Source organism: Oncorhynchus mykiss, unplaced genomic scaffold (genome assembly GCF_057628025.1).
Source record: "Oncorhynchus mykiss isolate SJ-2025 unplaced genomic scaffold, ASM5762802v1 scaffold103, whole genome shotgun sequence".
Taxonomy (NCBI): Eukaryota; Metazoa; Chordata; class Actinopteri; order Salmoniformes; family Salmonidae; genus Oncorhynchus; species Oncorhynchus mykiss.
The window spans coordinates 1,805,081-1,830,750 of NW_028322102.1; the positions used below are offsets into that span (position 1 = coordinate 1,805,081).

At 47.1% G+C, this 25,670-nt stretch overlaps 1 protein-coding gene across 4 annotated transcripts in view; it reads right to left on the reverse strand.

Moving 5' to 3' along the window:
- The window catches only part of LOC110513667 (dedicator of cytokinesis protein 1), a 636,864-nt gene extending 611,748 nt beyond the window's left edge, over positions 1-25,116 (reverse strand). For 3 of the 4 annotated variants that reach the window (XM_090228870.1, XM_090228871.1, XM_090228869.1), the window contains exon 1: positions 24,915-25,115. In XM_090228870.1, coding sequence (XP_090084996.1) covers positions 24,915-24,957 — 43 coding nt within the window. In that variant the 5' untranslated portion in view covers positions 24,958-25,115. Of the gene's footprint in view, positions 1-24,914 lie in introns of all 4 variants that reach the window. The other variant, XM_090228873.1, reaches the window with a different exon arrangement.
- Between the last annotated feature and the right edge of the window lie 554 nt (positions 25,117-25,670).

Below are 25,670 nucleotides of genomic sequence, written 5' to 3' on the forward strand. Positions count from 1 at the left end.
GACACCATGTCTCATGGGTGGGAGAGTCAGAAGACTAGAGAGAGGAGGCTGGGCTAGTCTTCACAGACACCGTGTCTCATGGGTGGAGAGTCAGAAGACTAGAAAGAGGAGGCTGGGCTCGTCTTCACAGACACCGTGTCTCATGGGTGGAGAGTCAGAAGACTAGAGAGAGGAGGCTGGGCTAGTCTTCACAGACACCATGTCTCATGGGTGGAGAGTCAGAAGACTAGAGAGAGGAGGCTGGGCTAGTCTTCACAGACACCATGTCTCATGGGTGGAGAGTCAGAAGACTAGAGAGGAGGCTGGGCTAGTCTTCACAGACACCATGTCTCATGGGTGGAGAGTCAGAAGACTAGAGAGAGGAGGCTGGGCTCGTCTTCACAGACACCATGTCTCATGGGAGGAGGGTCAGAAGACTAGAGAGAGGAGGCTGGGCTAGTCTTCACAGACATCGTGTCTCATGGGAGGAGAGTCAGAAGACTAGAGAAGGCTGGGCTCGTCTTCACAGACACCATGTCTCATGGGAGGAGGGTCAGAAGACTAGAGAGAGGAGGCTGGGCTAGTCTTCACAGACACCATGTCTCATGGGAGGAGGGTCAGAAGACTAGAGAGAGGAGGCTGGGCTCGTCTTCACAGACACCATGTCTCATGGGAGGAGGGTCAGAAGACTAGAGAGAGGAGGCTGGGCTAGTCTTCACAGACACCATGTCTCATGGGTGGGAGAGTCAGAAGTCTGACAAGAAAGATGAGAGAGTAATGGCATCCTCCCACACGGTTCTGGGAAAATCTAGAGTAAGGCTAATGAGCGGCATCATCCATAGGGTGGAATCTGGAGCACGGTAGAAGGAGGGAGAATTCCCCTTATTCATGTTGAATAGAGTTCTATAGGGCTGAATCTGGAGCACGGTAGAAGGAGGGAGAATTCCCCTTATTCATGTTGAATAGAGTTCTATAGGGCTGAATCTGGAGCACGGTAGAAGGAGGGAGAATTCCCCTTATTCATGTTGAATAGAGTTCTATAGGGCTGAATCTGGAGCACGGTAGAAGGAGGGAGAATTCCCCTTATTCATGTTGAATAGAGTTCTATAGGGTGGAATCTGGAGCACGGTAGGAGGAGGGAGAATTCCCCTTATTCATGTTGAATAGAGTTCTATAGGGCTGAATCTGGAGCACGGTAGGAGGAGGGAGAATTCCCCTTATTCATGTTGAATAGAGTTCTACAGGGCTGAATCTGGAGCACGGTAGAAGGAGGGAGAATTCCCCTTATTCATGTTGAATAGAGTTCTATAGGGCTGAATCTGGAGCACGGTAGGAGGAGGGAGAATTCCCCTTATTCATGTTGAATAGAGTTCTATAGGGCTGAATCTGGAGCACGGTAGAAGGAGGGAGAATTCCCCTTATTCATGTTGAATAGAGTTCTATAGGGCTGAATCTGGAGCACGGTAGAAGGAGGGAGAATTCCCCTTATTCATGTTGAATAGAGTTCTATAGGGCTGAATCTGGAGCACGGTAGGAGGAGGGAGAATTCCCCTTATTCATGTTGAATAGAGTTCTATAGGGCTGAATCTGGAGCACGGTAGAAGGAGGGAGAATTCCCCTTATTCATGTTGAATAGAGTTCTATAGGGCTGAATCTGGAGCACGGTAGAAGGAGGGAGAATTCCCCTTATTCATGTTGAATAGAGTTCTATAGGGCTGAATCTGGAGCACGGTAGAAGGAGGGAGAATTCCCCTTATTCATGTTGAATAGAGTTCTATAGGGCTGAATCTGGAGCACGGTAGGAGGAGGGAGAATTCCCCTTATTCATGTTGAATAGAGTTCTATAGGGCTGAATCTGGAGCACGGTAGGAGGAGGGAGAATTCCCCTTATTCATGTTGAATAGAGTTCTATAGGGCTGAATCTGGAGCACGGTAGAAGGAGGGAGAATTCCCCTTATTCATGTTGAATAGAGTTCTATAGGGCTGAATCTGGAGCACGGTAGGAGGAGGGAGAATTCCCCTTATTCATGTTGAATAGAGTTCTATAGGGCTGAATCTGGAGCACGGTAGGAGGAGGGAGAATTCCCCTTATTCATGTTGAATAGAGTTCTACAGGGCTGAATCTGGAGCACGGTAGAAGGAGGGAGAATTCCCCTTATTCATGTTGAATAGAGTTCTATAGGGCTGAATCTGGAGCACGATAGGAGGGATGATTCCCCTTATTCATGTTGAATAGAGTTCTATAGGGCTGAATCTGGAGCACGGTAGAAGGAGGGAGAATTCCCCTTATTCATGTTGAATAGAGTTCTATAGGGCTGAATCTGGAGCACGGTAGAAGGAGGGAGAATTCCCCTTATTCATGTTGAATAGAGTTCTATAGGGCTGAATCTGGAGCACGGTAGGAGGAGGGAGAATTCCCCTTATTCATGTTGAATAGAGTTCTATAGGGCTGAATCTGGAGCACGGTAGAAGGAGGGAGAATTCCCCTTATTCATGTTGAATAGAGTTCTATAGGGCTGAATCTGGAGCACGGTAGGAGGAGGGAGAATTCCCCTTATTCATGTTGAATAGAGTTCTATAGGGCTGAATCTGGAGCACGGTAGAAGGAGGGAGAATTCCCCTTATTCATGTTGAATAGAGTTCTATAGGGCTGAATCTGGAGCACGGTAGGAGGAGGGAGAATTCCCCTTATTCATGTTGAATAGAGTTCTATAGGGCTGAATCTGGAGCACGGTAGAAGGAGGGAGAATTCCCCTTATTCATGTTGAATAGAGTTCTATAGGGCTGAATCTGGAGCACGGTAGAAGGAGGGAGAATTCCCCTTATTCATGTTGAATAGAGTTCTATAGGGCTGAATCTGGAGCACGGTAGGAGGAGGGAGAATTCCCCTTATTCATGTTGAATAGAGTTCTATAGGGCTGAATCTGGAGCACGGTAGAAGGAGGGAGAATTCCCCTTATCCATGTTGAATAGAGTTCTATAGGGCTGAATCTGGAGCACGGTCAAAAGTGGACAGGATAGTTTTTCGCCCAACTTTCAAGGGGCTAATGTTGAACAGCCTGGAATCCAAACGGACGTGCTGGTGAAACAGAGTCTATCAGCTTGGATTCCAGGCTAGTCGAACTGTGGAAACCACACTGGGTGGTGTTGAGTCACAACTGTGCAGCAGTAATGTTGTTGTTTGAGGTGGGTAATGGATCGTTTCCCACAGAAGGAGTACATCAATAACATACAACTTAGAATAACAACACGCATATTCATCTTGTTAAATATAAAATAGGGTTTATGATTTATTCTGTTAAAGACAATCCATTACAAATATGTAAATCAACACTAACAACTTTGTTTCACGACACCTTATGTGAAAAGAGAGCAGCAAAGTCATGAGATGTGCACCCTGGGTAATAACATCACTCCCTATGTCGGTATTTGATTAGTAATCCTGGGAGTAAATTAGCCATAGCAATGAATTAATCTGGCTTCGTAATTGTATTGGAAGGATTTCACGGGCTAGGTAGAGGAGGCATTGGAAGGATTTCACGTCCTAGGTAGTGGAGGCATTGGAAGGTTTAACAGGCTAGGTAGAGGAGGCATTGGAAGGATTTCACGTCCTAGGTAGTGGAGGCATTGGAAGGTTTAACAGGCTAGGTAGAGGAGGCATTGGAAGGATTTCACGTCCTAGGTAGAGGAGGCATTGGAAGGTTTAACAGGCTAGGTAGAGGAGGCATTGGAAGGTGTAAACTGTTCAGGTAGTGGAGGCATTGGAAGGTTTAACAGGCTAGGTAGAGGAGGCATTGGAAGGATTTCACGTCCTAGGTAGTGGAGGCATTGGAAGGTTTAACAGGCTAGGTAGAGGAGGCATTGGAAGGTTTAACAGGCTAGGTAGTGGAGGCATTGGAAGGATTTCACATCCTAGGTAGAGGAGGCATTGGAAGGTTTAACAGGCTAGGTAGTGGAGGCATTGGAAGGATTTCACGGGCCTGGTAGAGGAGGCATTGGAAGGTTAACAGGCTAGGTAGAGGAGGCATTGGAAGGTTTAACAGGCCAGGTAGTGGAGGCATTGGAAGGTTTAACAGGCCAGGTAGAGGAGGCATTGGAAGGTTTAACAGGCCAGGTAGAGGAGGCATTGGAAGGTTTAACAGGCTAGGTAGAGGAGGCATTGGAAGGATTTCACGTCCTAGGTAGTGGAGGCATTGGAAGGTTTAACAGGCTAGGTAGTGGAGGCATTGGAAGGATTTCACGTCCTAGGTAGTGGAGGCATTGGAAGGTTTAACAGGCTAGGTAGAGGAGGCATTGGAAGGTTTAACAGGCTAGGTAGTGGAGGCATTGGAAGGTTTAACAGGCTAGGTAGAGGAGGCATTGGAAGGTTTAACAGGCTAGGTAGAGGAGGCATTGGAAGGTGTAAACTGTTCAGGTAGAGGAGGCATTGGAAGGTTTAACAGGCTAGGTAGAGGAGGCATTGGAAGGATTTCACGTCCTAGGTAGTGGAGGCATTGGAAGGTTTAACAGGCTAGGTAGAGGAGGCATTGGAAGGATTTCACGTCCTAGGTAGAGGAGGCATTGGAAGGTTTAACAGGCCAGGTAGAGGAGGCATTGGAAGGTTTTAACTGTTCAGGTAGAGGAGGCATTGGAAGGTTTTAACTGTTCAGGTAGAGGAGGCATTGGAAGGTTTTAACTGTTCAGGTAGAGGAGGCATTGGAAGGTTAACAGGCCAGGTAGAGGAGGCATTGGAGGCCAGGTAGAGGAGGCATTGGAAGGTTTAACAGGCTAGGTAGAGGAGGCATTGGAAGGTTTAACAGGCTAGGTAGAGGAGGCATTGGAAGGTTTAACAGGCCAGGTAGAGGAGGCATTGGAAGGTTAACAGGCTAGGTAGAGGAGGCATTGGAAGGTTAACAGGCTAGGTAGAGGAGGCATTGGAAGGTTAACAGGCTAGGTAGAGGAGGCATTGGAAGGTTTAACAGGCTAGGTAGAGGAGGCATTGGAAGGTTTTAACTGTTCAGGTAGAGGAGGCATTGGAAGGTTTTAACTGTTCAGGTAGAGGAGGCATTGGAAGGTTTTAACTGTTCAGGTAGAGGAGGCATTGGAAGGTTAACAGGCCAGGTAGAGGAGGCATTGGAGGCCAGGTAGAGGAGGCATTGGAAGGTTTAACAGGCTAGGTAGAGGAGGCATTGGAAGGTTTAACAGGCCAGGTAGAGGAGGCATTGGAAGGTTTAACAGGCTAGGTAGAGGAGGCATTGGAAGGTTTAACAGGCCAGGTAGAGGAGGCATTGGAAGGTTAACAGGCTAGGTAGAGGAGGCATTGGAAGGTTAACAGGCTAGGTAGAGGAGGCATTGGAAGGTTAACAGGCTAGGTAGAGGAGGCATTGGAAGGTTTAACAGGCTAGGTAGAGGAGGCATTGGAAGGTTTTAACTGTTCAGGTAGAGGAGGCATTGGAAGGTTTTAACTGTTCAGGTAGAGGAGGCATTGGAAGGTTTTAACTGTTCAGGTAGAGGAGGCATTGGAAGGTTAACAGGCCAGGTAGAGGCATTGGAGGCTAGGTAGAGGAGGCATTGGAAGGTTTAACAGGCTAGGTAGAGGAGGCATTGGAAGGTTTAACAGGCTAGGTAGAGGAGGCATTGGAAGGTTAACAGGCTAGGTAGAGGAGGCATTGGAAGGTTTAACAGGCCAGGTAGAGGAGGCATTGGAAGGTTTAACAGGCCAGGTAGAGGAGGCATTGGAAGGTTAACAGGCTAGGTAGAGGAGGCATTGGAAGGTTAACAGGCCAGGTAGAGGAGGCATTGGAAGGTTAACAGGCTAGGTAGAGGAGGCATTGGAAGGATTACTATACTAGACTATATATAGCTGTCATGCTGGTAACCAGGTCTCTACTAAACAGACAGACTATATATATGTCTGTCATGCTGGTAACCAGGTCTCTAAACAGCAGTGACTGGCCAGAAAGAGGAAGGTGTTTCACACTGTGTGTAGTGTGGGCTGGTGTTACTATTTTCATGCGGACCGGAAATGTAAAAACCTATACTGTGTGTGTGTGTGTGTGTGTGTGTGTGTGTGTGTGTGTGTGTTTGGCAATACTCCCACACAGACACAGCATGAGGCCCTCACTGACAGCGTAGTTTGATAAGGTTAGAGAAGGTCAGGCAGACCGGTCCAGGTAGGCCGGAGACAAGAGGTCTACTTCCGCCTAATGGAAGAGTCTCTACAGGAACTCATCACATAGACAGAACACTATCAAACAGGTGTTGACATTATGAAGGTGAACATTCAGTTTAAAAAAAGGACACAACTTTGTGTAAAAGGTGAATATTGAAAAAGCTCTGACTGTTATATGTACACTGACAAAACTGGACAAAACATTAGGAACACCTTCTGATATGTGATATGCATTCTATGACTGATATGCATTCCAAGACTGACATGCATTCCAAGACTGACATGCATTCCAAGACTGACATGCATTCCAAGACTGACATGCATTCCAAGACTGTGCTACGCATTCCAAGACTGTGCTACGCATTCTAAGACTGTGCTACGCATTCTAAGACTGTGCTACGCATTCTAAGACTGACCTGCATTCCAAGACTGACCTGCATTCCAAGACTGACATGCATTCTAAGACTGTGCTACGCATTCTAAGACTGACATGCATTCTAAGACTGACATGCATTCTAAGACTGTGCTACGCATTCTAAGACTGACATGCATTCTAAGACTGACATGCATTCTAAGACTGACATGCATTCTAAGACTGACATGCATTCTAAGACTGACATGCATTCTAAGACTGTGCTACGCATTCTAAGACTGACCTGCATTCCAAGACTGACCTGCATTCCAAGACTGACATGCATTCTAAGACTGACATGCATTCTAAGACTGACATGCATTCTAAGACTGACATGCATTCTAAGACTGACATGCATTCTAAGACTGACATGCATTCTAAGACTGTGCTACGCATTCTAAGACTGACATGCATTCTAAGACTGACATGCATTCTAAGACTGACATGCATTCTAAGACTGACATGCATTCTAAGACTGTGCTACGCATTCTAAGACTGACATGCATTCTAAGACTGACATGCATTCTAAGACTGACATGCATTCTAAGACTGACATGCATTCTAAGACTGACATGCATTCTAAGACTGTGCTACGCATTCTAAGACTGACCTGCATTCCAAGACTGACCTGCATTCCAAGACTGACATGCATTCTAAGACTGACATGCATTCTAAGACTGACATGCATTCTAAGACTGACATGCATTCTAAGACTGACATGCATTCTAAGACTGTGCTACGCATTCTAAGACTGACATGCATTCTAAGACTGACATGCATTCTAAGACTGACATGCATTCTAAGACTGACATGCATTCTAAGACTGTGCTACGCATTCTAAGACTGACATGCATTCTAAGACTGACATGCATTCTAAGACTGACATGCATTCTAAGACTGACATGCATTCTAAGACCGTGCTATGCATTCTAAGACCGTGCTACGCATTCTAAGACTGTGCTACGCATTCTAAGACTGTGCTACGCATTCTAAGACTGTGCTACGCATTCTAAGACTGTGCTACGCATTCTAAGACTGAAATGCATTCTAAGACTGACATGCATTCTAAGACTGACATGCATTCTAAGACTGACATGCATTCTAAGACTGACATGCATTCTAAGACTGACATGCATTCTAAGACTAACATGCATTCTAAGACCGTGCTACGCATTCTAAGACTGTGCTACGCATTCTAAGACTGACATGCATTCTAAGACTGTGCTACGCATTCTAAGACTGACATGCATTCTAAGACTGACATGCATTCTAAGACTGACATGCATTCTAAGACTGACATGCATTCTAAGACTGACATGCATTCTAAGACTGACATGCATTCTAAGACCGTGCTACGCATTCTAAGACTGACATGCATTCTAAGACTGACATGCATTCTAAGACTGTGCTACGCATTCTAAGACTGACATGCATTCTAAGACTGTGCTACGTATTCTAAGACTGACATGCATTCTAAAACTGACATGCATTCTAAGACTGACATGCATTCTAAGACTGTGCTACGTATTCTAAGACTGACATGCATTCTAAGACTGACCTGCATTCTAAGACTGACCTGCATTCTAAGACTGACCGGCATTCTAAGACTGACCTGCATTCTAAGACTGTGCTACGCATTCTAAGACTGTGCTACGCATTCTAAGACTGTGCTACGCATTCTAAGACTGTGCTACGCATTCTAAGACTGACATGCATTCTAAGACTGACATGCATTCTAAGACTGACATGCATTCTAAGACTGACCTGCATTCTAAGACTGACATGCATTCTAAGACTGACATGCATTCTAAGACTGATATGCATTCTAAGACTGTGCTACGCATTCTAAGACTGACATACATTCTAAGACTGTGCTACGTATTCTAAGACTGACATGCATTCTAAGACTGACATGCATTCTAAGACTGTGCTACGTATTCTAAGACTGACATGCATTCTAAGACTGTGCTACGTATTCTAACACTGACATGCATTCTAAGACTGACCTGCATTCTAAGACTGACCTGCATTCTAAGACTGACCTGCATTCTAAGACTGTGCTACGCATTCTAAGACTGTGCTACGCATTCTAAGACTGTGCTACGCATTCTAAGACTGTGCTACGCATTCTAAGACTGTGCTACGCATTCTAAGACTGTGCTACGCATTCTAAGACTGTGCTACGCATTCTAAGACTGACATGCATTCTAAGACTAACATGCATTCTAAGACTAACATGCATTCTAAGACTGACATGCATTCTAAGACTAACATGCATTCTAAGACTAACATGCATTCTAAGACTGACATGCATTCTAAGACTGACATGCATTCTAAGACTGACATGCATTCTAAGACTGTGCTATGCATTCTAAGACTGTGCTATGCATTCTAAGACTGACATGCATTCTAAGACTGTGCTACGTATTCTAAGACTGACATGGATTCTAAGACTGACATGCATTCTAAGACGGACATGCATTCTAAGACTGTGCTACGTATTCTAAGACTGACATGCATTCTAAGACTGACCTGCATTCTAAGACTGACCTGCATTCTAAGACTGACCTGCATTCTAAGACTGACCTGCATTCTAAGACTAACATGCATTCTAAGACTAACATGCATTCTAAGACTGACATGCATTCTAAGACTGACCTGCATTCTAAGACTGACATGCATTCTAAGACTGACATGCATTCTAAGACTAACATGCATTCTAAGACTGACATGCATTCTAAGACTGATATGCATTCTAAGACTGTGCTATGCATTCTAAGACTGAGCTACGTATTCTAAGACTGACATGGATTCTAAGACTGACATGCATTCTAAGACGGACATGCATTCTAAGACTGTGCTACGTATTCTAAGACTGACATGCATTCTAAGACTGACCTGCATTCTAAGACTGACCTGCATTCTAAGACTGACCTGCATTCTAAGACTGACATGCATTCTAAGACTGACCTGCATTCTAAGACTGACCTGCATTCTAAGACTGCCATGCATTCGAAGACTGTGCTACGCAGTCTAAGATACGTGGTTGTTTATCTACCTTAGATGAATGCACTGATTCTACGTCTCTCTGGAGAAGACTGTCTGCTAAATAACCATTGGGGTAATGAAAATAAGAACGACTAGGACAACGACTGGTATAATGACATAGACACACAGTTATGTCCCACCCGACCAGAGGAAGATGACATAGCGGTGGGTCTGTGTCCCACCCGACCAGAGGAAGATGACATAGCGGTGGGTCTATGTCCCACCCGACCAGAGGAAGATTACATAGCGGTAGGTCTATGTCCCACCCGACCAGAGGAAGATTACATAGCGGTGGGTCTATGTCCCACCCGACCAGATGAAGATGACATAGCAGTGGGTCTATGTCCCACCCGACCAGAGGAAGATGACATAGCAGTGGGTCTATGTCCCACCCGACCAGAGGAAGATGACATAGCAGTGGGTCTATGTCCCACCCGACCAGAGGAAGATGTCATAGCAGTGGGTCTATGTCCCACCCGACCAGAGGAAGATGACATAGCAGTGGGTCTATGTCCCACCCGACCAGAGGAAGATGACATAGCGGTGGGTCTATGTCCCACCCGACCAGAGGAAGATGACATAGCGGTGGGTCTATGTCCCACCCGACCAGAGGAAGATGACATAGCGGTAGGTCTATGTCCCACCCGACCAGAGGAAGATGACATAGCGGTGGGTCTATGTCCCACCCGACCAGAGGAAGATGACATAGCGGTGGGTCTATGTCCCACCCGACCAGAGGAAGATGACATAGCGGTGGGTCTATGTCCCACCCGACCAGAGGAAGATGACATAGCGGTGGGTCTATGTCCCACCCGACCAGAGGAAGATGACATAGCGGTGGGTCTATGTCCCACCCGACCAGAGGAAGATGACATAGCGGTAGGTCTATGTCCCACCCGACCAGAGGAAGATGACATAGCGGTAGGTCTATGTCCCACCCGACCAGAGGAAGATGACATAGCGGTGGGTCTATGTCTCACCCGACCAGAGGAAGATGACATAGCGGTGGGTCTATGTCCCACCCGACCAGAGGAAGATGACATAGCGGTAGGTCTATGTCCCACCCGACCAGAGGAAGATGACATAGCGGTGGGTCTATGTCTCACCCGACCAGAGGAAGATGACATAGCGGTGGGTCTATGTCCCACCCGACCAGAGGAAGATGACATAGCGGTGGGTCTATGTCCCACCCGACCAGAGGAAGATGACATAGCGGTGGGTCTATGTCCCACCCGACCAGAGGAAGATGACATAGCGGTGGGTCTATGTCTCACCCGACCAGAGGAAGATGACATAGCGGTGGGTCTATGTCCCACCCGACCAGAGGAAGATGACATAGCGGTGGGTCTATGTCCCACCCGACCAGAGGAAGATGACATAGCGGTGGGTCTATGTCCCACCCGACCAGAGGAAGGATGTCTGGTTCGGTAGATAAATATGTACATCTCTGCTCTGTGACGATACCCAGGGTTTCATTCTCACCGTCCTCAACCACAAGAAGCAAGCAGACCATTTCTGATAGTGTTCTGAGAGTAGGCTGCCATACGGATGACTTGTCTTTATGTAGGAGCCAAGCAGACCATTTCTGATAGTGTTCTGTGTGAAAGCAGTCTGTGTGAAAGCAGTCTGTGTGATTGAGCCCAGGGGTTTAAACACTACATGTAAACAGTCTGTGTTATTGAGCCCAGGGGTTTAAACACTACATGTAAACAGTCTGTGTGATTGAGCTCAGGGGTTTAAACACTACATGTAAACAGTCTGTGTGATTGAGCCCAGGGTTTAAACACTACATGTAAACAGCCTGTGTTATTGAGCCCAGGGGTTTAAACACTACATGTAAACAGCCTGTGTGATTGAGGGGGGGGGGGGGGGACTCTAGAACTGGAACGATGGACTCTAGAACTGGAACGGGGGACTCTAGAACTGGAACAAGGGACTCTAGAACTGGAGACTCTAGAACTGGAACTGGAGACTCTAGAACTGGAACGGAGGACTCTAGAACTGGAACGGAGGACTCTAGAACTGGAACGGGGGACTCTAGAACTGGAACGGGGGACTCTAGAACTGGAACGGGGGACTCTAGAACTGGAACGGGGGACTCTAGAACTGGAACGGGGGACTCTAGAACTGGAACGGGGGACTCTAGAACTGGAACGGGGGACTCTAGAACTGGAACGGGGGACTCTAGAACTGGAACGGGGGACTCTAGAACTGGAACGGGGGACTCTAGAACTGGAACGGGGGACTCTAGAACTGGAACGGGGGACTCTAGAACTGGAACGGGGGACTCTAGAACTGGAACGGGGGACTCTAGAACTGGAACGGGGGACTCTAGAACTGGAACGGGGGACTCTAGAACTGGAACGGGGGACTCTAGAACTGGAGACTCCAGAACTGGAACGGGGGACTCTAGAACTGGAGACTCCAGAACTGGAACGGGGGACTCTATAACTGTAAGTGCAGCTGGAGAGGTCCCACATGGGGGAAGGAACCACACCAACAACAGGAAGTTGCATTTCCTTCTCTGGCTGATTCTGGTAACATTATAGGACTACAGCTGAGAGGAGACAAACAGCCTCCCTCCTCACCACAACATTACAGGACTACAGCTGAGAGGAGACAAACAGCCTCCCTCCTCACCACAACATTACAGGACAACAGCTGAGAGTCAGGAGGACAAACAACCTCCCTCCTCACCACAACATTACAGGACTACAGCTGAGAGTCAGGAGGACAAACAGCCTCTCTCCTCACCACAACATTACAGGACTACAGCTGAAAGGAGGACAAACAGCCTCCCTCCTCGCCATTACCTACATGTCTAGTTAGACTGATGAAGTGTGTAATTAGTATAGTTAAGGAGTTATTGATTTGTCTGACAAACCCAAACCAGACTCCTCAGGACAGACCACATCTAAACGAGTGTTATGAATGTTGGTTATTAGGCTGTTAGAAGTTGTTTTATTTAGTGATCTGTTGTGCCAAGGTCTGAAGATAAGAGGAGCCAAGGCTGCACTCAACAGCCTGACTAACACAAACACAGCTTCCTCAAGATCACACACACAACTTTATTTAGATTTATTTATTTATAAAGACGGCCTACCCGGACCAAACCTAGATGGCGCTGGGACAATTGTGTGCCGCCCTAAGGCGGAATCGAACCAGGGTCTGTAGTGACACTTCTGGCACCAAGATGCAGTTCCTTAGACAGCTGTGATACAGCCTGGAATCGAACCAGGGTCTGTAGTGACACCTCTGGCAATTAGATGCAGTGTCTTAGACGGCTGCGCCACTCTGGGGTCTAACGGTCCAGCGGTTTGATAACAGAACTGTAGCTGTTACTGAAGAACAATACACAGGGTTTATACAGATCATTTCAGGGACCCAAATGAACGTAAACTTTGTTTTATTACCGATTTGTTTCTGTTGAACAGAGTTGTCCTGCCGCTGGCCAGCGTAGAACTACACAGAGGAACAGAGTTGTCCTGGCCAGTGTGGAACTACACAGAGGAACAGAGTTGTACAGTGTAGAACTACACAGAGGAACAGAGTTGTCCTGGACAGTGTAGAACTACACAGAGGAACAGAGTTGTCCTGGACAGTGTAGAACTACACAGAGGAACAGAGTTGTCCTGGACAGTGTGGAACTACACAGAGGAACATTGTCCTGGACAGTGTAGAACTACACAGAGGAACAGAGTTGTCCTGGACAGTGTAGAACTACACAAAGGAACAGAGTTGTCCTGGACAGTGTAGAACTACACAGAGGAACAGAGTTGTCCTGGACAGTGTGGAACTACACAGAGGAACAGAGTTGTCCTGGACAGTGTAGAACTACACAGAGGAACAGAGTTGTCCTGCTGCTGGACAGTGTAGAACTACACAGAGGAACAGAGTTGTCCTGGCCAGTGTGGAACTACACAGAGGAACAGAGTTGTCGTGCCGCTGGCCAGCGTAGAACTACACAGAGGAACAGAGTTGTCCTGGCCAGTGTAGAACTACACAGAGGAACAGAGTTGTCCTGCTGCTGGACAGTGTAGAACTACACAGAGGAACAGAGTTGTCCTGGACAGTGTAGAACTACACAGAGGAACAGAGTTGTCCTGGCCAGTGTGGAACTACACAGAGGAACAGAGTTGTCCTGCCGCTGGCCAGCGTAGAACTACACAGAGGAACAGAGTTGTCCTGCCGCTGGCCAGCGTAGAACTACACAGAGGAACAGAGTTGTCCTGGCCAGTGTAGAACTACACAGAGGAACAGAGTTGTCCTGCTGCTGGACAGTGTAGAACTACACAGAGGAACAGAGTTGTCCTGGCCAGTGTGGAACTACACAGAGGAACAGAGTTGTCCTGGACAGTGTAGAACTACACAGAGGAACAGAGTTGTCCTGGACAGTGTAGAACTACACAGAGGAACAGAGTTGTCCTGGACAGTGTAGAACTACACAGAGGAACAGAGTTGTCCTGCTGCTGGACAGTGTAGAACTACACAGAGGAACAGAGTTGTCCTGGACAGTGTAGAACTACACAGAGGAACAGAGTTGTCCTGGACAGTGTAGAACTACACAGAGGAACAGAGTTGTCCTGGACAGTGTGGAACTACACAGAGGAACAGAGTTGTCCTGGACAGTGTAGAACTACACAGAGGAACAGAGTTGTCCTGGACAGTGTAGAACTACACAGAGGAACAGAGTTGTCCTGGACAGTGTAGAACTACACAGAGGAACAGAGTTGTCCTGGACAGTGTGGAACTACACAGAGGAACAGAGTTGTCCTGGACAGTGTAGAACTACACATAGGAACAGAGTTGTCCTGGACAGTGTAGAACTACACAGAGGAAAAGAGTTGTCCTGGCCAGTGTGGAACTACACAGAGGAACAGAGTTGTCCTGCCGCTGGCCAGCGTAGAACTACACAGAGGAACAGAGTTGTCCTGCCGCTGGCCAGCGTAGAACTACACAGAGGAACAGAGTTGTCCTGGCCAGTGTAGAACTACACAGAGGAACAGAGTTGTCCTGCCGCTGGCCAGCGTAGAACTACACAGAGGAACAGAGTTGTCCTGCCGCTGGCCAGCGTAGAACTACACAGAGGAACAGAGTTGTCCTGCCGCTGGCCAGCGTAGAACTACACAGAGGAACAGAGTTGTCCTGCTGCTCGACAGTGTAGAACTACACAGAGGAACAGAGTTGTCCTGCTGCTGGACAGTGTAGAACTACACAGAGGAACAGAGTTGTCCTGGACAGTGTGGAACTACACAGAGGAACAGAGTTGTCCTGGACAGTGTAGAACTACACAGAGGAAGAGAGTTGTCCTGGACAGTGTAGAACTACACAGAGGAACAGAGTTGTCCTGGACAGTGTAGAACTACACAGAGGAACAGAGTTGTCCTGCCGCTGGCCAGCGTAGAACTACACAGAGGAACAGAGTTGTCCTATCGCTGGCCAGCGTAGAACTACACAGAGGAACAGAGTTGTCCTGGACAGTGTAGAACTACACAGAGGAACAGAGGTGGACAGTGTAGAACTACACAGAGGAACAGAGTTGTCCTGGCCAGTGTGGAACTACACAGAGGAACAGAGTTGGACAGTGTAGAACTACACAGATGAACAGAGTTGTCCTGGACAGTGTAGAACTACACAGAGGAACAGAGTTGTCCTGGCGGTGGACAGCGTAGAACTACACAGAGGAACAGAGTTGTCCTGCCGCTGGCCAGCGTAGAACTACACAGAGGAACAGAGTTGTCCTGCCGCTGGCCAGCGTAGAACTACACAGAGGAACAGAGTTGTCCTGGCCAGTGTAGAACTACACAGAGGAACAGAGTTGTCCTGGACAGTGTAGAACTACACAGAGGAACAGAGTTGTCCTGCTGCTGGACAGTGTAGAACTACACAGAGGAACAGAGTTGTCCTGGACAGTGTGGAACTACACAGAGGAACAGAGTTGTCCTGGACAGTGTGGAACTACACAGAGGAACAGAGTTGTCCTGGACAGTGTAGAACTACACAGAGGAACAGAGTTGTCCTGGACAGTGTGGAACTACACAGAGGAACAGAGTTGTCCTGGACAGTGTAGAACTACACAGAGGAACAGAGTTGTCCTGCTGCTGGACAGTGTAGAACTACACAGAGGAACAGCGTTGTCCTGCTGCTGGACAGTGTAGAACTACACAGAGGAACAGAGTTGTCCTGCTGCTGGACAGTGTAGAACTACACAGAGGAACAGAGTTGTCCTGGACAGTGTAGAACTACACAGAGGAACAGAGTTGTCCTGGACAGTGTAGAACTACACAGAGGAACAGAGTTGTCCTGCTGCTCGACAGTGTAGAACTACACAGAGGAACAGAGTTGTCCTGCTGCTGGACAGTGTAGAACTACACAGAGGAACAGAGTTGTCCTGGACAGTGTGGAACTACACAGAGGAACAGAGTTGTCCTGGACAGTGTAGAACTACACAGAGGAAGAGAGTTGTCCTGGACAGTGTAGAACTACACAGAGGAACAGAGTTGTCCTGGACAGTGTAGAACTACACAGAGGAACAGAGTTGTCCTGCCGCTGGCCAGCGTAGAACTACACAGAGGAACAGAGTTGTCCTATCGCTGGCCAGCGTAGAACTACACAGAGGAACAGAGTTGTCCTGGACAGTGTAGAACTACACAGAGGAACAGAGGTGGACAGTGTAGAACTACACAGAGGAACAGAGTTGTCCTGGCCAGTGTGGAACTACACAGAGGAACAGAGTTGGACAGTGTAGAACTACACAGATGAACAGAGTTGTCCTGGACAGTGTAGAACTACACAGAGGAACAGAGTTGTCCTGGCGGTGGACAGCGTAGAACTACACAGAGGAACAGAGTTGTCCTGCCGCTGGCCAGCGTAGAACTACACAGAGGAACAGAGTTGTCCTGCCGCTGGCCAGCGTAGAACTACACAGAGGAACAGAGTTGTCCTGGCCAGTGTAGAACTACACAGAGGAACAGAGTTGTCCTGGACAGTGTAGAACTACACAGAGGAACAGAGTTGTCCTGCTGCTGGACAGTGTAGAACTACACAGAGGAACAGAGTTGTCCTGGACAGTGTGGAACTACACAGAGGAACAGAGTTGTCCTGGACAGTGTGGAACTACACAGAGGAACAGAGTTGTCCTGGACAGTGTAGAACTACACAGAGGAACAGAGTTGTCCTGGACAGTGTGGAACTACACAGAGGAACAGAGTTGTCCTGGACAGTGTAGAACTACACAGAGGAACAGAGTTGTCCTGCTGCTGGACAGTGTAGAACTACACAGAGGAACAGCGTTGTCCTGCTGCTGGACAGTGTAGAACTACACAGAGGAACAGAGTTGTCCTGCTGCTGGACAGTGTAGAACTACACAGAGGAACAGAGTTGTCCTGGACAGTGTAGAACTACACAGAGGAACAGAGTTGTCCTGGACAGTGTAGAACTACACAGAGGAACAGAGTTGTCCTGGACAGTGTAGAACTACACAGAGGAACAGAGTTGTCCTGCCGCTGGCCAGCGTAGAACTACACAGAGGAACAGAGTTGTCCTATCGCTGGCCAGTGTGGAACTACACAGAGGAACAGAGTTGTCCTGGACAGTGTAGAACTACACAGAGGAACAGAGTTGTCCTGCTGCTGGACAGTGTAGAACTACACAGAGGAACAGAGTTGTCCTGCTGCTGGACAGTGTAGAACTACACAGAGGAACAGAGTTGTCCTGGCGGTGGACAGCGTAGAACTACACAGAGGAACAGAGTTGTCCTGCCGCTGGCCAGCGTAGAACTACACAGAGGAACAGAGTTGTCCTATCGCTGGCCAGCGTAGAACTACACAGAGGAACAGAGTTGTCCTGGACAGTGTAGAACTACACAGAGGAACAGAGTTGTCCTGGACAGTGTGGAACTACACAGAGGAACAGAGTTGTCCTGGACAGTGTAGAACTACACAGAGGAACAGAGTTGTCCTGGACAGTGTAGAACTACACAGAGGAACAGAGTTGTCCTGGCCAGTGTGGAACTACACAGAGGAACAGAGTTGGACAGTGTAGAACTACACAGATGAACAGAGTTGTCCTGGACAGTGTAGAACTACACAGAGGAACAGAGTTGTCCTGGCAGTGGACAGCGTAGAACTACACAGAGGAACAGAGTTGTCCTGCCGCTGGCCAGCGTAGAACTACACAGAGGAACAGAGTTGTCCTGACGCTGGCCAGCGTAGAACTATACAGAGGAACAGAGTTGTCCTGCTGCTGGACAGTGTAGAACTACACAGAGGAACAGAGTTGTCCTGGACAGTGTAGAACTACACAGAGGAACAGAGTTGTCCTGGACAGTGTAGAACTACACAGAGGAACAGAGTTGTCATGGCCAGTGTGGAACTACACAGAGGAACAGAGTTGTCCTGGACAGTGTAGAACTACACAGAGGAACAGAGTTGGACAGTGTAGAACTACACAGAGGAACAGAGTTGTCCTGGACAGTGTAGATCTACACAGAGGAACAGAGTTGTCCTGGCCAGTGTGGAACTACACAGAGGAACAGAGTTGTCCTGGACAGTGTAGAACTACACAGAGGAACAGAGTTGTCCTGTTGCTGGACAGTGTAGAACTACACAGATGAACAGAGTTGTTCTGGACAGTGTAGAACTACACAGAGGAACAGAGTTGTCCTGGCGGTGGACAGCGTAGAACTACACAGAGGAACAGAGTTGTCCTGCCGCTGGCCAGCGTAGAACTACACAGAGGAACAGAGTTGTCCTGACGCTGGCCAGCGTAGAACTACACAGAGGAACAGAGTTGTCCTGACGCTGGCCAGCGTAGAACTATACAGAGGAACAGAGTTGTCCTGCTGCTGGACAGTGTAGAACTACACAGAGGAACAGAGTTGTCCTGGACAGTGTAGAACTACACAGAGGAACAGAGTTGTCCTGGCCAGTGTGGAACTACACAGAGGAACAGAGTTGTCCTGGACAGTGTAGAACTACACAGAGGAACAGAGTTGTCCTGGACAGTGTAGAACTACACAGAGGAACAGAGTTGGACAGTGTAGAACTACACAGAGGAACAGAGTTGGACAGTGTAGAACTACACAGAGGAACAGAGTTGTCCTATCGCTGGCCAGCGTAGAACTACACAGAGGAACAGAGTTGTCCTGGACAGTGTAGAACTACACAGAGGAACAGAGTTGGACAGTGTAGAACTACACAGAGGAACATTGTCCTGGACAGTGTAGAACTACACAGAGGAACAGAGTTGTCCTGGACAGTGTAGAACTACACAGAGGAACAGAGTTGTCCTGGACAGTGTAGAACTACACAGAGGAACAGAGTTGTCCTGGACAGTGTAGAACTACACAGAGGAAGAGAGTTGTCCTGCTGCTGGACAGTGTAGAACTACACAGAGGAACAGAGTTGTCCTGGCCAGTGTAGAACTACACAGAGGAACAGAGTTGTCCTGCTGCTGGACAGTGTAGAACTACACAGAGGAACAGAGTTGTCCTGGCCAGTGTAGAACTACACAGAGGAACAGAGTTGTCCTGCTGCTGGACAGTGTAGAACTACACAGAGGAACAGAGTTGTCCTGGCCAGTGTAGAACTACACAGAGGAACAGAGTTGTCCTGGACAGTGTAGAACTACACAGAGGAACAGAGTTGTCCTGGCCAGTGTGGAACTACACAGAGGAACAGAGTTGGACAGTGTAGAACTACACAGAGGAACAGAGTTGTCCTGGACAGTGTAGAACTACACAGAGGAACAGAGTTGTCCTGGACAGTGTAGAACTACACAGAGGAACAGAGTTGTCCTGCTGCTGGACAGTGTAGAACTACACAGAGGAACAGAGTTGTCCTGGCCAGTGTGGAACTACACAGAGGAACAGAGTTGTCCTGCTGCTGGACAGTGTAGAACTACACAGAGGAACAGAGTTGTCCTGGCGGTGGACAGCGTAGAACTACACAGAGGAACAGAGTTGTCCTGCCTCTGGACAGTGTAGAACTGTTCTGTAGGGATGTGTGTAACAGTGTAGAACTGTTCTGTAGGGATGTGTGTAACAGGGTAGAACTGTTCTGTAGGGATGTGTGTAACAGGGTAGAACTGTTCTGTAGGGATGTGTGTACTGTTCTGTAGGGATGTGTGTAACAGGGTAGAACTGTTCTGTAGGGATGTGTGTAACAGGGTAGAACTGTTCTGTAGGGATGTGTGTACTGTTCTGTAGGGATGTGTGTAACAGGGTAGAACTGTTCTGTAGGGATGTATGTAGCTCGTATACCATTTCTCCAGACATGTTGAACCACAGAGTATCACTGTTTCTCAACAGGATTCCTGTCCTCTCCATCTGCATCTCCTTTCTAGACTTTTAAAGAATCAGATAGTATTTTTTACAACACTTCCTGTATGATCATCAAAAGGGGATTTCAAAATAATTCATCACATGATGGACGAGGAAACGTCATGCAGGAAAACAATGACCCCTCCCCTCTAGCCTTGAGAAAGAAAGCTGTATTTAAAACTACTACCTCCGATTCCATCTGATTTCCTGCAGGGTTTGTTGACGTTCTAAGAACAAAAGGAAGTGTGTCGTGGAATTAACTCTGGGTCGGCAAAAAAAATTGATTTGAATGAACGTTCAACTCTTTGATCATTAGATTGGCTCACACGTCGTTATTCTTTGCGAACAAAAAAAGCAGGTCAGAGTCGGACATTCATCCATCCCTCCTCTGAAACTGTGAAAGAGATACAAATATGACTCATTGGTTGGTAAGGGCCACCGTTCATGTTAACCTGCGCAGTGTAATGTTAGAAGGAGATCCTGAAGGAGAGATTGTGACGGTGCGTCTCTGATTGGTCGATGAGCTCATCAGCATTAACAGAAGGGACGTTCTAAAACATTCTACTGTGGAATTCAAGACATTCAAGGAAGTTCAGCTTCTGGCCTCAAGGTAAGTGATGATTCACATGAAGAGACCGTATGAGGGGAAATAAAGATGTTTTCAGCCTCCGTCTGTTGTGAGATCAGACGCTGTGTATTTCTCAGAGTAAAGGGATGAGATCTCCACACGACACAAACTAAACGTCTGAAGCTTTTATCCAAGATGTTTCTTATCCAAGATGTTTCTTATCCAAGATGTTTCTTATCCAAGATGTTTCTTATCCAAGATAGTCAGTCGACTGACATATCTGCAGAGAAACTAAAAGGTTTCCTCAGTCTCAGTCAAGGAAATGCAACTCTCCCAAAGACATCCACCTAGTTAGTTTGAATTGTCGGTGAGGAACAGTAGTCGGTGGAGTATTAAAAGTGCAATGACAAAGCTGTGACAAGAGGAAACCCAACGCCATGGAAACCAGGTGGTGGTAGACTGTAGCTTTGGTTGCCCTGAGCAACAAGGGAAGGGACCTGCTGAGGACAAGTCCTCCCTGCAGAAAGGAACGCGCTGAGGTCACATCCTCCCTGCAGGAAGGGACACGGTGAGCTCAAGTCCTCCCTGCAGGAAGGGACACGCTGAGGTCACATCCTCCCTGCAGGAAGGGACACGCTGAGGTCACATCCTCCCTGCAGGAAGGGACACGCTGAGCTCAAGTCCTCCCTGCAGGAAGGGACACAGTGAGCTCAAGTCCTCCCTGCAGGAAGGGACACAGTGAGCTCAAGTCCTCCCTGCAGGAAGGGACACAGTGAGCTCAAGTCCTCCCTTCAGGAAGGGACACGCTGAGGTCACATCCTCCCTGCAGGAAGGGACACGCTGAGGTCACATCCTCCCTGCAGGAAGGGAACTAAACGTTCTATAACAGCAGACACAATGCAACACTATATGGGAAGCAGTGTTTTACTGTACTGACGACAGCCCTTCATGGTTAAACCATCTCCCTCCCCACTTCCTCAATCTACCTGAGACTATAATAATGGGGAACCTTGATAAAGGGTGAGACACACAGCCGACAGCGACAACGGGCCCTGTAATTCACATGACACTGGTCTCATTACTGTACAAGTGTTCCTGTGGATAGGGGCCACTGTAATGTAAGGTGAGAACCAAAACGCACATAACACTGGTCTCATTACTGTAGAAGTATTCCTGTGGATAGGGGCCACAGTAATGTAAGGTAGGAACCAAAACGCACATGACACTGGTCTCATTACTGTACAAGTGTTCCTGTGGATAGGGGCCACAGTAATGTAAGGTGAGAACCAAAACCCTGTGGATAGGGGCCACAGTAATGTAAGGTGAGAACCAAAACCCTGTGGATAGGGGCCACAGTAATGTAAGGTGAGAACCAAAACCCTGTGGATAGGGGCCACAGTAATGTAAGGTGAGAACCAAAACGCACATGACACTGGTCTCATTACTGGAGAAGTGTTCCTGTGGATAGGGGCCACAGTAATGTAAGGTGAGAACAAAAAACCCTGTGGATAGGGGCCACAGTAATGTAAGGTGAGAACCAAAACGCACATGACACTGGTCTCATTACTGGAGAAGTGTTCCTGTGGATAGGGGCCACAGTAATGTAAGGTGAGAACCAAAACCCTGTGGATAGGGGCCACAGTAATGTAAGGTGAGAACCAAAACGCACATGCCACTGGTCTCATTACTGTAGAAGTATTCCTGTGGATAGGGGCCACAGTAATGTAAGGTGAGAACCAAAACGCACATGACACTGGTCTCATTACTGGAGAAGTGTTCCTGTGGATAGGGGCCACAGTAATGTAAGGTGAGAACCAAAACCCTGTGGATAGGGGCCACAGTAATGTAAGGTGAGAACCAGACACACACGTCACTGTTGAATTGTACACGGATGGTAAATCAGTCATTTATAGTATGTTTCGGTATGTCTTCTCCTTTAAACCCACCAGACCAGAGAGGAAGAGGTGAAGCAAGAGGGCCGACTCCTCCCCTGTCTGTCAGAGAATAAAGAGTGAAACAGACCAAGTGGTTTTGAATGGAGGTCAATGAGAAAGTCTTGAATTCAGTCAACATAAAATTACAAAAGATATTCTAAGTAAGGCTTATTAGACTAAATAGAAGTTTCACTTGATTTACAACTAAGTTCAATAAAACGTATTATATATGGGTGAATTCAGTGTTTAACGTCTGGATTCCTTGATTCCGTCTGCATTTTCCCGGATTTTATAGGGCCCTAAGTCTTCTCTGATCTCCCTGACTCATCAGAAGGCCTTGTTGAGTGTTCTCTGATCTCACTGACTCATCAGGAGGCCTTGTTGAGTCTTCTCTGATCTCCCTGACTCATCAGAAGGCCTTGTTGAGTGTTCTCTGATCTCACTGACTCATCAGAAGGCCTTGTTGAGTCTTCTCTGATCTCCCTGACTCATCAGAAGGCCTTGTTGAGTGTTCTCTCATCTCCCTGACTCATCAGGAGGCCTTGTTGAGTCTTCTCTGATCTCCCTGACTCATCAGAAGGCCTTGTTGAGTGTTCTCTGATCTCCCTGACTCATCAGAAGGCCTTGTTGAGTGTTCTCTGATCTCCCTGACTCATCAGGAGGCCTTGTTGAGTCTTCTCTGATCTCCGTGACTCATCAGAAGGCCTTGTTGCGTCTTCTCTGACCTCACTGACTCTACAGAAGGCCTTGTTGAGTCTTCTCTGACCTCACTGACTCTACAGAAGGCCTTGTTGAGTGTTCTCTCATCTGCCTGACTCATTAGAAGGCCTTGTTGAGTCTTCTCTGATCTCCCTGACTCATCAGAAGGCCTTGTTGAGTGTTCTCTGATCTCCCTGACTCATCAGAAGGCCTTGTTGAGTGTTCTCTGATCTCCCTGACTCATCAGAAGGCCTTGTTGAGTCTTCTCTGATCTCCCTGACTCATCAGAAGGCCTTGTTGAGTGTTCTCTGATCTCCCTGACTCATCAGAAGGCCTTGTTGAGTGTTCTCTGATCTCCCTGACTCATCAGAAGGCCTTGTTGAGTGTTCTCTGATCTCACTGACTCATCAGAAGGCCTTGTTGAGTCTTCTCTGATCTCCCTGACTCATCAGAAGGCCTTGTTGAGTGTTCTCTCATCTCCCTGACTCATTAGAAGGCCTTGTTGAGTGTTCTCTGATCTCCCTGACTCATCAGAAGGCCTTGTTGAGTGTTCTCTGATCTCCCTGACTCATCAGAAGGCCTTGTTGAGTGTTATCAATATTTGGAACTATTTTCTTAAAGTTCAGTTGAAACAAAGTCTTAACTACAGTGTAGTATATTTACTGAATCTCTATGCAATAACCAAGAGTTTAGACTACTAACAGTAGTCTGTACTAGCTTATGTAGCCTGTACCAGCTTATGTAGCCTGTACCAGCTTATGTAGCCTGTACTAGCTTGAGTAGCCTGTACTAGCTTATATAGCCTGTACCAGCTTATGTAGCCTGTACTAGCTTATGTAGCCTAGGCATAACAACAACGTTACTGTATTCTGTTTGTACATTGTATATTGCTGGCAGCACCTCTTCACCAAATCAAATTCCGGGTTAAATGTACTTGGAGAATAACAATGTGTTATACCTAATTATTACCAATACACCAGAGTGAGAGTGAATATGGCCACTACAATGAATGACTCCAGCCAGGCCAAAACCTAACTCAGTTACTGGCCTGATGGTGAGACAGAACAGGACGTCCGACAGCGGGCGGCCAAACCCCCGGTCATACCGCCCAGGAGATCATGTGTCAATCAACACGGAGCTATTCAACTTCAAGACGCGCTATAAATGTATCCAGTTTGAGTTGTGTCCACATTTCAAAAACTGAACTCAAACAGAAGGGCTCCTGTTGCCAGATCTACTTTGAATAAATCACATAAAGGACTTGGAGACGGGGAAAGAGTAGCCTGCACTATTCCAAACCAAACACATTGAAAACATATGAGGCATCACAATTACACCAAGTCCATTCTGTTCACCAGTAACTTTAGCTCGAATGTTGAACCATGTAACAATAAACGGTACAAAGTTCCAACCGCGTCCTGTACCGTCCACGATGTGGCAGGCCCCGACTCCACACGAAACAGTGTTGCAAACTAGGCGCGCCTCTGACAATTCCCGGTGTTGACCGCAGTCCGCTCACAAAGACAGGGATTCCTCGCTGTGCCTTTATGCAAACCAGTTGGCAAAACCAGTTGCTGATAGCACAAGATTTTATCTAACTTTTGCATTCCTACATTCAGGCAAATGTGTTGCAAAGAAATCAAGTCAGGCCTTTAGGAATATTGTGTGACTCTCGGCGTAGCAGCGCTGTATCCTAAAATAATTACAATTATTCCCAAACTTGTGCCTTCGGATGCAGAGTAGGAACGACAAGCTACCCAGCGAAACTAGACAGAGAAAACGTGCAAGTTTATTAGACTCACCAACTCCGTACTTCTCCTTCTTCGTAGGCACCCAGCGAGACATTATTCATTTAAAAACTCCCCCCGTGTTGAGGTTGGGTTTGTTTCAATAGTTCCAGATCAGACTGTAGAGTTTTCTGTACTTTAGAGTTCTCAGTGTCGGTGAATAGAATCACGTCGAGCGGCCATTTTCCCCCAGTGACAGTCAGCCTGGACAGGACGCTCCACAAGGGGGTGGAAATTAACATAAAACACTTCGATCATCAAGTATGGACGTCGTTAGGCTAAGAAACTGGAAATAGATTTTAATATAGAACAAATAGATACCGGGCCTATATAGCAAACTATTACTTAATCTATGACTTTACTAAAGGTAACTGTACAGAATGATATGTGAAAGGGTCTCAAAACAATGTCAGGATGCAACTATTCATGCAACACTTGTGATTATATCAATTCTAGACAAAACTGTAATCTTCTGTTACTGTATCATTCTGTATCATACTGAATTAATCCTTCTCCCAAATGAGTTTACTAGTATTTGCGTTTAATGGTTGGCCAATGAATTTAACTTTAAATGTGAAAATATATCGACTAAGCACATAATGATGTGATTTACACTATGGTGCAAAAGTTTGGTGGTCACTTAGAAATGTCCTTGTTTTTTGAAAGAAAAGCACATTTTTGTCCATTAAAATAACATCAAATTGATCAGAAATACAGTGTTGACATTGTTTATGTTGTAAATGACTAATGTAGCTGGAAACGGCAGATTCT